The 12,112-nt window shown below is 41.2% G+C and overlaps 1 protein-coding gene across 3 annotated transcripts in view; it reads left to right on the top strand.

The window, feature by feature from the left end:
- The window catches only part of BLTP3B (bridge-like lipid transfer protein family member 3B), a 66,037-nt gene that overhangs the window by 27,059 nt on the left and 26,866 nt on the right, over positions 1-12,112 (top strand). For all 3 annotated transcript variants that reach the window (XM_075602226.1, XM_075602225.1, XM_075602227.1), the window contains 4 exons: positions 674-854; positions 3,674-3,757; positions 6,621-6,803; positions 9,008-9,120. In XM_075602226.1, the coding sequence (XP_075458341.1) occupies positions 674-854; positions 3,674-3,757; positions 6,621-6,803; positions 9,008-9,120 (561 nt within the window). The remainder of the gene's footprint in view (positions 1-673; positions 855-3,673; positions 3,758-6,620; positions 6,804-9,007; positions 9,121-12,112) is intronic.

Here is a 12,112-nt window from a genome sequence, read left to right as displayed (position 1 = left end):
CACAAGCGCATTGGCATCCATTTGTTAGTATTCAGTGCCAGCGACATCGCTCGCGCCGTCGGTTCTACTATGGACGCAGCCTAAGCGTTAACGAGAGTGGCCATCGCTTTTTTGTTCATAGAGCTGTAGTCTGCTCGAGAGCAAAAATATGCTGACTCTTCTGAATGTGTGCAGAGTTTTATATAGGTCAGTAGCATATTTCTCAAGTGATCAGAGAATTCCTTGTGTGTTGGGATTTCTGGATATAAAATCGCTAAAGCCCCAGATCTTTGTGATTAATGCAGCGGTACCTTCATTTAAAAAAATATATATATATATTTGTATATTTATATATATATTATTATATATAATATAATATATATATATATATAATCTATATAGATATCTATATAGATATCTATATAGATATCTATATAGATATCTATATAGATATAGATATCTATATAGATATCTATATAGATATCTATATAGATATCTATATAGATATAGATATCTATATAGATATCTATATAGATATAGATATCTATATAGATATAGATATAGATATATATAGATATATATTTTTAATTTTTTTTTTATATATATAAGTTGATAAACTATTGTATCTCTCTAGGTTGGTATAAAGCGTTCATAATTATCTGGTTAAAGTGACACCGTTTTTTTGTTTTTGCAGAGTTCAACACCCCCCGCAAGTTCCCAACAGGTTAAAACACCGCAAACCTCTTCAACGCCCGATCAAAATCATGCTATTGTAAAGCTGTTCAGTGAATGTGACGTTAAGGAAACCTCCCATCATTTAGTCATCTCCCATTTGGATCTTCACATTTGTGATGACATTCACACAAATGAAAAAGGTGAAAAATAAAACTAAAGCTTATTGTATGTATTTTTTATACATATAGCACTATTACTGAATGCAGTGCCGTACATAGATAAAAACGACTCGGGCGCTAACTCTATAAGAGAATGTAAAAGGTGGTGGAACAATATTCCCGTGATGGGTGGGTGCTAGCAACCCCCAGGTCGAGGGGCGCGTGCTGGAATGCAGACTCCTACTGCTTCAACCCCACTAGGATCTGTCCAAGATCCTTGGTATATGTGGACAAAAGGAAAATGGGGGAGCAAAGGACAAATCAGGCAACATAAATCCTTGCTCAAGGCTTGCACTCTTTCTCTTTGGCATTGCTGACTTTAATGGGCAAAGTGAATAACCTTCTTCTTTAAACTTCTGAAACGGCCATTTCATGGTAGAGAATGGGCTATTTTGCTGATATATACACATCGCACTTTCACAACCTTCGTGAAAAATGTGATTCGAGGACCATTACAACAACTGTAAATGAGGGGGAATAAAAGCTTATTTTTCTGCTCCTCTTCATGGCTGTAGACAAAATTGTATTCTGCAGGTAAACCATAAAATGGCCCCTCCCTCTACATGCATATGGTATTTTCTGTCCTACTATGCCGAGTAGGTTTGCTTTTTTTATTAACTAAAGAAGCCACCAGACCCAGGGCATCCTGTGGATTTGTTCTTGAACGCCTGGCAGACATTTGGGTCGGGCAAGGCTCACCAGCATGATCGGCGCCACGAGCAACCACATGGTGGATGCATGTTCACACGCCCATTTACCTATATTCTGCAGTTGTTGGAAGAAGCTTTATGTTCACTGTGGTGGCATCATCACGTGCTGCGTGTCGGCAGATAACGGCAAACCGGACGTGTAGGATTACCATCCTGTGTATTATTAAATGCGCAGATATAGCACAACTTTCAGTGTAATATTTATGAGGCTTCTTAAAGCCAAACTAACAATATAGCACTCGCAAACAGAAGGTTAGTCACAGCTGTGTATCTGGCGGTGTTCTCCCTAGTGCGCTATCCTCTAGTTGAGTCCAAGTTCCGCCCCCTTCCCCCACGTACTCCCAGCATGCTGAATATCAGCAGTAGACTACATAAAGCTACTGGGAAAATGTAAAATGGGCAAGATTCCATACGAGACTGAGACCGCTGCAGCTCAACATCTAGACCAATCGAAGGGAAATCCAAAAGATTATTTGCAAAGGATCTATCTATATACAAGCAACAATAAATAATTAAAATGGTGTGAAACTCGAATCTACACAATGGTTGTCCCCTAAGCAAAACTCAAGGAGGCTGGACAAATATGCAAATAAGATCAGGGAACAACACAGCAGTAAAATATATATGCAAACAAGTCAGAGCAGGGAAGCCACAAGGTCAATTATGTCATGGGCAGAAAACCCATCTAGAAGGGCAAACTGCAATTCATATCCCTGGAAAACAGAATCTTTTATGTAGTTGTATAGTAGTAGTTATATAGTACAAGGGTGTGCAAACGGGGGCGCTAAAATATTTTTGGGGAGGGGGCGCGCGCGGGCGGTTGAAAAGGTCATGCGCGCTTCCCCAAGGCATTTAAATTAAATGCCGGGGGACCGCGCGAGGCCTCTGCAACCTCTACTTACCGGGATTCACCCGGCTTCAGGACGTGTGTCCATGGCAACGCAGCGTCAAATGACGCCGCGGGGTCATGTGACATCACTGTTGCCATGGTAACATGCCGTCAAATGATGCCGCGGGTCACGTGATGTCACACGACCCTGCGGCGTCATTTGATGCTGCACCGAGGTAAGGGGGGCGCAACAACAGAGGAGAACAGGCAGGGGGGGGCGCAGCGAGAAAAGGTTGCGCACCCCTGATATAGTAGATGGGGTTAAAAAAAGACATGCGTCCATCAAGTTCAACCTATGTTAAATTTAGAAAACAGGTACTTTATCCTATATCTCTACTTCCCAGTGACATCATTGGATGATATATCTCCTAAGGGGAAAAATAAATTCCTTCCTGACTCCAAGAATTGGCAATCGGATTGCTCCCTGGATCAACATCCTTCCTATGTTTACTTATTTGGTATATCCCTGTATACCTTTCCTTTCTAAAATGATATCCAACCTTTTTTTTTTTTTAACAAATCTATTGTATCTGCCATCACAGTCTCCATGGGTAATGAATTCCACATTTTAACTGACCTTACTGTAAGGAACCCTTTCCTTTTGGCAGATGACTTGAATCTCCAGGCAGTACATCCAAGAGAATGGTAATTAAACAAAAACGTTGTCTTTCAGATAAAGTGCTGGGCTCCACCTTATTGTAATAAATCTCAAAAAGAATGTGCAATGTTTCACCTACACGCTGAGGATTACTGCTTTGAGTTTCCAATGTCTGTCTGTACTTGCTTGTATTTTTGTTTCCATACCACTCATTCCAAAATGAGAGAGAAAGATATGGGAAGACAAAGTAGAGTCTATAGCCATTGTTCCCAGCTGGCCAAGGAGAGCTTGGTTTCTCCAAGTTATAAACCTAGCAATAGAAGGATCTTGGCATCTACCGCTGGCGCAGTGTCTGCTGATACAGAGCCCAGCCTAACATCCAAACCCACAGAGCCTGGGTTTAGCAGCCCGGAGATTGAGCGGCAGCTGCTCTCGAAATGAGTCCTTTCAAAATAGGTAATAAAAACACTACTGGGCAGCAGGGAAGCATTCAAGTCTGCGGCATGCCACCACAATGAGGTATGTTTTCTTGGACTGGTGTAAACGGACAAACAAAGATTATAACCCAACTGTAACTTTTTTTTGTTTGTTTTTTTTTTTACAGCATTTAACAGGCGTATTACAGGTGGTGCAATGCAGCTGTCCTTTAACCAGTTGACTGTGGACTACTATCCTTTCCACAGAGCAGGTACGGCTTTGAACAGATCATTTGTGCTTTGTTATACGGTATAACAGTAGTTGTTTTATTTTTTTATTTTTTTAATGAACTAGATTAGGTCTTCTACTACTGTAATGAACAATGTTGTCGTATTCATGCCCAAAAACCGATGACCTGTTTAAGGGCATTTTGTAAAAGAGCATGTCTCAGACCATCTTCTGCACATCAGTCCATATTATTGAATTGGGCGTTTAGGGCGATACACTGAAAGCCCTACTTTCTGCTATGTTTTATGGGAAAGTCATCGGTCTGCAAATTGCATGGGTTGTTTCCTTTTTCTTGTATTTGCATGTACCTTGAACACCCAGAACTTGTTTTCTAAATAATAGTATAAAAAAAAAGGAAAATATCAGGCTAGGTTAATTGAATGTTCTAGGTCTCCTCACCCTTCCCTCTTTGGGGATTAGTATTAAGCCACACAACAGGGTATCACTATATTAATTACAGTGCCACATGTTTTAATGAAAAGTGGGGATTATTGTAGGGAGTTTCTCTTTTCTTTTTACATGAAGTTACCTATGAGTACATGGGGCAGTCATGCTTCACTGAGGTCTATAGAGAAACATAAATAAGCGATGTTTAATAGCTACATTCGGAAAGAATCCTCCTAATTATTTAATCCTTCAAAAAGTCAATGACATAATGGTTATGGAAAAACAAACTAGTTTTCTACAAGGTACTTTTTTTTTTTTTTTTACACGTTTCTCTGCTACTTGGCAAAAAAAAGTGACGAACTGATATTTTTCTTATGCTAAATTCGTCACCTGAAAACTTCACGTGATTTTAATTTGTGGCATTTGATTGTCATCTTATATACATTCCTCCTGTATTTGATATTTGCATGTGAATAACAGGATGATGTTATCCCCTTCTTTCTTTTTAATTATATCCAACGTTCTTTTCTTCAACAAAACAGTGTATGTCTCATCATCATGTATTATCAAAAATTAGAGGCTCGGCTAAAAAGGGTTGTACTTGGATTCTTGTATATAGTTTTAAAACCAAACGGCAGGGTTATGGGTCAGAGGGAGATATATAATTTTCCTTTAACAAAGTAATTTATAGTCCAAAGTATTAATGCATGTACATACCTATATATTGCATAGTAAGCAATTCTCTTCTCATCTATAATTATCTTCATATCTTTTATTATTATTATCATTTATTTGTGAAGCGCCAACATATTCCACAGCCCGGTAGAATGGGGTACAGAGATATGCATATTTAAAAAACATGAAGGATTACATACAGACGAGGACAAATATGCACAAACAGAGTGAGGCAATGAGGGCCCTGCTTGTGAAAGCTTACAGTCTAGAGAGAATGCAGGACAATGGTGAAACAAGGTTAGGTGGCTGCTTATTGTAGGATGATGTTTTGCTCAGGTTAGAACAGTGGCGCGCAAACTTTTTTTCCAGCGCCCCCTCTGCCTCTTCACCTCCGGTGATGTGCCCCCCCCTTACCTTGCGCGGCATCAAATGACGCCGCTGGCTCATGTCACGTGAACCGCAGCGTCATTTGATGCGTGTGATGTCACATGACCAAGCGGCGTCATTTGACGCCGCGTTGCCATGGACACGAGTCCTGACGCCGGCAGAGACGAGGTAAGTATAGCGTTGCACAGGCCTCACGCGATCCCCGGCATTTAATGTAATGCCTTGGGGGAAGAGTGTGGGGCTCCTACAGCCGCCCGCGCCCCCCCAAAAAAATCTTACGCCCCCCACTTTGCGCACTGCTGGGTTAGAATATGACCTACTCTGACAGCTGAAGCCACTAAGGATTTTTTTTTTTAGGGTGGGGGGGAGGGGGGTGTTTACATAGGGTGGAGGTTGATTCTGTCACACACAGCTGGTCCCAGTGGGGTGGGAAGGGAGTTAAATGTTAGGGGTATGCGTGATAGGCTTCTTTGAAAAGTTGAGTTTTCCGGCAGTTTTTAAACATCTGAAAGCTGGGGGAGAGTCTGGTACCTGGTAGGGAATTCCAGAGAGAGGGGGCAGCACGGGAGAAGTCTTGGAGGTAATAAGGGGGGAAAAGGCAGATGTCCAGGGCAGAAGGTAGGGAGCATGTAGGCATGTGTTTGTGGTGAGGGCTGGGATGTAAGGGAGGGGTGAGGGGCAGTGTCGTTGAAACCTTTGTAAGTCATTACTAAGGTTTTAAATGTAATTCTAGAGGCTATGGGAAGCCAGTGTAGGCATATGCTTAGCGGAGCAGCAGAAGTGGAGCGGTGAGTGAGGTAGATGAGTCTGGCAGCAACATTTTGGATGGATTGGAGTTGAGACAGGCGGACAAGGGGAATGTCAACTAAGAGAAGATCGCAGTAATCGAGGCGGGACATGAGGGAGTGCATTAGGATTTTGGTTGCATCATGAGTGAGAAAATGGCGTATCTTGACGATATTTCGTACGTGGAGGCGGCAGCAGGACTTTGTGATGGAATGCAGGAGAGATCAGCATCAAAGATGACCCCAGGACATTGCATGACATGTTTGTGGCAGTATTCCTTTTTGTACAATATTGTATTTTTATAATGTATGTATATCTTTATGTAGCACCGTACAGCAGTAATACATATGACATAATATTATAACACATAAGGGAATAAGTGTTTCAGATATAAAACAATAGGAAAAGGAGTCCCAGCCTCGAAGGGCTTACAATTTAAGTGAATCTATAATACACGCATGCAATAAAACGGGGCACAATATACTGTATTGTGATATAGCAACCAAACAGTCTCAATCAGACAAGTTTCATTTCAATACCTAGTAGAACATTCTGTTTACACATATATATATATTCTAGTTTGTTAAACAGAGCTTCTGCTATATCTGCAGGGGACGGCTGCAGCCACTGGATGTATTATGGCGATGCCACAAAAACAAGATGTTCATGGGCACAGGAATTACTGCATGAGTTTAAATGCAACATGGAGATGCTTAAACAAGCTGTTAAGGATCACAATTCTGGATCACCTACAAAGTCTGTACCCAATGTGTCTCAGCAGCAAGGACCAACAGGTATGTTACTGAAACTGTACGTGCAGATTATTTAATGGCTTTCTAACATGTATGTTCCTTCACTGTTTTCGTTGAATGGTGCTAGTAGTCGTATTAGCCCCAGAAAGAGTAAGATACTTTCGTAAGCTGTAATACCTTTTTAATAGGACACCATAGGAAATATTAATTTAATAGGACACCATAGGAAACCAGGTATTGCAGCCTATGAAGTATTCTACTCTTCACTATGTTATCAACGTCCATTTAAGAAAATACTCCAATTGTCTTCTTGCTTAACCTTTTGGGTGCCCGATGGACGTAGCTATTCCACAGAGCGACTCCGGAGACCCCCCTGTTTTTTGCAGGTTTAAAAATAAAAATCGCTAGAAGCAGTGATTGCTGCTTTAAGGGTAAAAGTTTAGGCAAATTAGGAGAGAGGAAAGCGTATTTTGTGAGGGAAAGATGCTGTTTTTTTCCAGACATCATTTCCTCCACCTTTCACATATCCCCTCCTACTCCTGCAGCCACAACGTTACCTGGGCCTCTTCTCACCGATGGCTCTTCCTAACTGGTGACTGTGATACCCACTACACATGTCAAAGTGCCTCCTGGTATCCTCACGCTTTCTCTTTCTGCCTCTACTATAAAGCGTTGAGCATCCTGACCACTAGTTTCCTGGTGAGGGGCATTTCGAGTTGCACTGACCCCTTACCCTCACCATGCCTTGTGCGTTCCACTCTCCCCTTCCTTTTAGACTGTGAGCTCCTTACCGTTGTACTTTGGTGTGGAATTTATTGGAGCCTTATAAATAGGTGATAATAACCATATTACAGAATGACTATAATTATAGAATAAGAAATATTAGGCTTTTTTACCTCCACAATCAAAACACTGCATCCCAAAAACAATGTGAATGACAAAAAGGTGAATGTTGAATTTTCCAAAGTGTGCTGCTTGTTCTGGGGTAAATGCGTACCCCATAATATTAACGTGCTGCACTGTAACGTGATACATAAATATATATATATACACTTGCAGATTATTAGAGAAGCTTTAGCTTGATAGACTAGGACAAAAGTGGCCAACTCCGAGAGGTCAGGATTTCAGCATATCCCTGCTTCAGCACAGGTGGCTCAGACTGAGCCACCTGTCCTGAAGCAGGGATATCCTGAAAACCTGACCTGTTGGTGGCCCTTCAGGATTGGAGTTGGCCACCCCAGAACTAGAACGCATTGGAGGTGTGGTATAAAAAGCCTTGAGGCTAAGAAATCATGCAAGAAGAACGTGTAGGGGTTAAGGTAACCGTTGGTAAATGAAACTAACAAAACACTAGACCAAGAACTACTCCTGGCTCGTGGTTCGTACTTGGGTGCGTGGTTTTTATTCTCTGCATTATTTTGATGCTGCAGATCATATGTTTAGTTCAGGTTTTGACGTGGGCGAGTTTCCACTGCAAGGGCTGTGTTGACCTCGTTAAAAAAAAAAAATAAGCATGGGAGAGAACAATACAGGCATACCCCGCATTAACGTACGCAATGGGACCAGAGCATGTATGTAAAGCAAAAATATACTTAAAGTGAAGCACTATCTTTTTCCCACTTATCGATGCATGTACTGTACTGCAATCATCATATACGTGCATAACTGATGTAAATAACGCATTTGTAACAGGCTCTATAGTCTCCCCGCTTGCGCACAGCTTCAGTACAGGTAGGGAGCTGGTATTGCTGTTCAGGACGTGCTGACAGGCGCACGCGCAAGCTGCCATTTGCCTATTGGGCGATATGTCCTTACTCGTGAGTGTCCTTAAACCGGGGTATGCCTGTATTGAAAGCAGGTAAAAAAGACCAACCTGTTGCAGAGCAGAGCAGAGGGAAAGGCTTCTTAGGATAGCTTGACCAAAGTAAATGACAGGACTTGGGAGATAATTGTGAGTCTTGTAACACTGCTTTTTCTTAACGGCCCTGTTTTATTCCGATGATGGCGAGCATGGATCTCGGTTATTGAGGTTTTTCAGAATTACACCCAGATTTATAGTATTCTTTATAAGATTTGCTACTGGAAACTCCTAACCAATTAAAGTAGGTAACCAACATTGCATGTTTTTTACGCTAGTTTTGCTCTAACTGCTGAAACACCAATTGATTGAATGGCTAACAGTTGATGGAATTGCTTTAGTTTAGTTTAACTATAGTCCACGGTTTTCTTCCTTTTTATTTTTACAGCTACCGAACAGACTGTGAAAGGGTCGTCGCCCACTGCAGCTGGAGAACAACCTAAGTCAAAGCTAATGTCCAGTTCTTTTGTGGTTAGGCTTGCTGACTTGAACATTTACCAGGTACATGGTTTTCCCGTTTCATTTTCTTTGGTTAATTTCAATATTATTCAAACTTTTCTTGAAATTATTTTATTAAAGTTGCAGTTTTTTTTTTAATTATATATTTTTTCCCCATTTAATATGTGCATCAATACAATCTGCACACTGACAAGTGATTAGCTAAGCTGCAGATCGATCCGTTCTCCTGTAATCAATAGCTTGCGCGGGGCTATTTAATTCAGTTCTTGCACAACATTTTGGACAATTTAGTTTTTGGAGTATGATTGACTGGGCAGTTACTAGATACAATTGGTGCACTGCTAGAGAGAGGGCGGGGCTCATGTGCCAGAGCCTATCAGAAGGGGAAGGGGGCTGTCACTTTGGAAATGCTTTCTACATTAGAAACATTAAAAATGTCTTTAAAACATTTATTTTTTATTTTTTAAATGCTACAAGTATTTTCTCATAGTACAGAACTAATTTATTAAAAACACACAAGTAGGATATTGCTTGAACTGCTGCTTTAACCTTAACAACTTGGTGGTAAGTGTAAGATTAAGATGGCATAATCTATTATAGTGTGTGTATACACACACATACACACTAGTTACACATAGGGCGCAACATGTAGACACAGTGGATGGTAGTCACTGTGAATACAAACTATCATAAATGTTCCTGATAGGATGTAAGTGTAGAGTCCCCACTCAGAACGATCCTGTAAATGATGGAAAAAGAACCAATATGGTGAAGTACTGTAAGATGAGGTTTATAACGCAAAAGACAAAAAGCTACTTACAATGTAGCAGGCAAAAATAGACAATGTGGGTGTATGCCACCGCACGGGCAATCGGAAAGGAAATGCCGGCGTCTCCCTCTCCTCCCCTGTGCACCTGTGTGATCAGCTCGACTCCAGTGGATGAATCACGCAATGTTTACTTGGCCCCGTTTCAGTGACGTCAGAGGATAGTGAGAAAGTCAGCTCCAGCTGATCCAGCTATCCGGGTCCCACAACAATAGTCCTCTAAATTGTATACCGTGATAAGGCACTACAGGGGTTACCTTAAGCATAAAGTTACAACAACCCTACGCGTTTCGTTCTGATCAACGGAACTTCATCATGGGTAATCTGATTAAGTTCATCAGGAGTTACCCCTGATGAAGTTCCGTTGATCGGAATGAAATGCGTAGGGCTGTAACTTTATGCTTAAGGTAACCCCTGTAGTGCCTCAGTACCTTCTACCTGCCTCAGCACGGTATACAATTTAGAGGACTATTGCCCGTGCGGTGGCATACACCCACATTGTCTATTTTTACCTGCTACATTGTAAGTAGCTTTTTGTCTCTTGCGTTATAAACCTCATCTCACAGTACTTCACCATATTGGTTCTTTTTCCATCATTTACAGGATCATTGAGTGGGGACTCTATGCTTACATCCTACCAGGAACATTTATAATAGTTTTGTATTCTCTGTGACTACCATCCACTGTCTACTCGCCCTATGTCTGTTTATGTCTCATGTTTTAGTTTGGTCTATCTGTGAGACCTAAGACACTGTGGCAGCACCTAGGGACATCGATTTTATTGTCTTATATTGATCATTTGCGCACCTTTATCCTTTTGTGTGTGTGTGTGTGTGTGTGTGTGTATTGTATACAGGACTCGGCAAATTTTAAACCCCCCCCTCCCCTTCATTTTACATGGTTGCGAGTGATACCGGCGGCTTGGTGCGGCGTCTCCCGGCAGTCTCCTGATTCTTCCCCAGCAACTTGCGTGTTTCCGAAACAGCTCCCATAAAGATGGCTGCGCGGCATCAAATGACGCCGTGTTGCCGTGACATCGGGACGCCAAGTGACATCTTGACATAATCTTTAATGGCGTAGATAGAAGAAATAGGGAAGCACTATTCAGACTCCCATAATACAAGGACCAGTCAACATCAGATGAAATCATTCATTTAATTGGTTTTATAAATGGCAGTGAAACACTTTTTAACTTGGCACATAATAAAGCTATGAAGCTTATTACCAAAGGATGTTATGACAGTAAATAGCATTCATAATTTTAACTGTGCTGCCCTATTCATAAAATGTCTGTAGTGGCTGTAGATAGGCACATGTACAGTAACTGCTGTGCTTTGCTCCTAATGCTGGAGGTAGGTAGTGAGTCATAGGTTCTCAAGTCCTATCCTCAGGACCCTCCAACAGGTCAGGTTTTAAGGCTATCACTACTTCAGGACTGATTGATCTACCTGTGCTTAAGCATGGGACTGATTGAGCCATCTGTACTGAAGCAGGGATATCCTAGGAACTTTACCTGTTGAGGAGTTTTGAGGACTGGAGTTGAGAACCCCTGCTGTACTGCACCCCCCCCCCTATCCAACCCCCAGTTGCTTCCAATTCTTGCCACTGTTGGAGACCGAATATAATGACACTTCATGAGCAGTTTGGGCTGATCTGAGTTTGGCAGTTCCTATGTAGGTGGAATTAGTCACAACTATAAAGTTGAACAAGATTTTAATTTCCCATACTAATTGTGGCATCTACTGCTTTGTCAGTATTTTTGATCGGTGCATCGAGTTAATAAGCACCATGGGACTCAGGAGTAAAGTTGCTAATTTGAGATGTGTTCACTTCACCACCTGCTGTTATCAATTCAGGCGTATTCACCAAATTTGTGCTTATAACAATGCCAATGTCACTTTATTAAAACGTACTATACAGGCAGTCCTCGTTTTACAACGCTTCGCTTTACAACGAATGGCTTATCCAACGCTGTGCAATGCATACCTATGTTCATTTTTACAGCGCCAAAATGGCTTATCCAACGCTCTTATGGAGCTTTGCAAAGTTGTTTGTGTATGTTTATTTTATTGCGCCTAAGCACTTTTCTTTGTGTTATTTATGTGTATGTGATATACACACATACACAAACAACGTTGCAAAGCATCGTAAGAGCATATATATAATATTATATTATACTATATAATATTATATTATACTATATAATAT

This window comes from Ascaphus truei, chromosome 5, assembly GCF_040206685.1.
Source record: "Ascaphus truei isolate aAscTru1 chromosome 5, aAscTru1.hap1, whole genome shotgun sequence".
Lineage (NCBI taxonomy): Eukaryota > Metazoa > Chordata > Amphibia > Anura > Ascaphidae > Ascaphus > Ascaphus truei.
The sequence above is the reverse complement of the archived record's forward strand: the minus strand, read 5'-3'. Positions and strand labels throughout refer to the sequence as shown.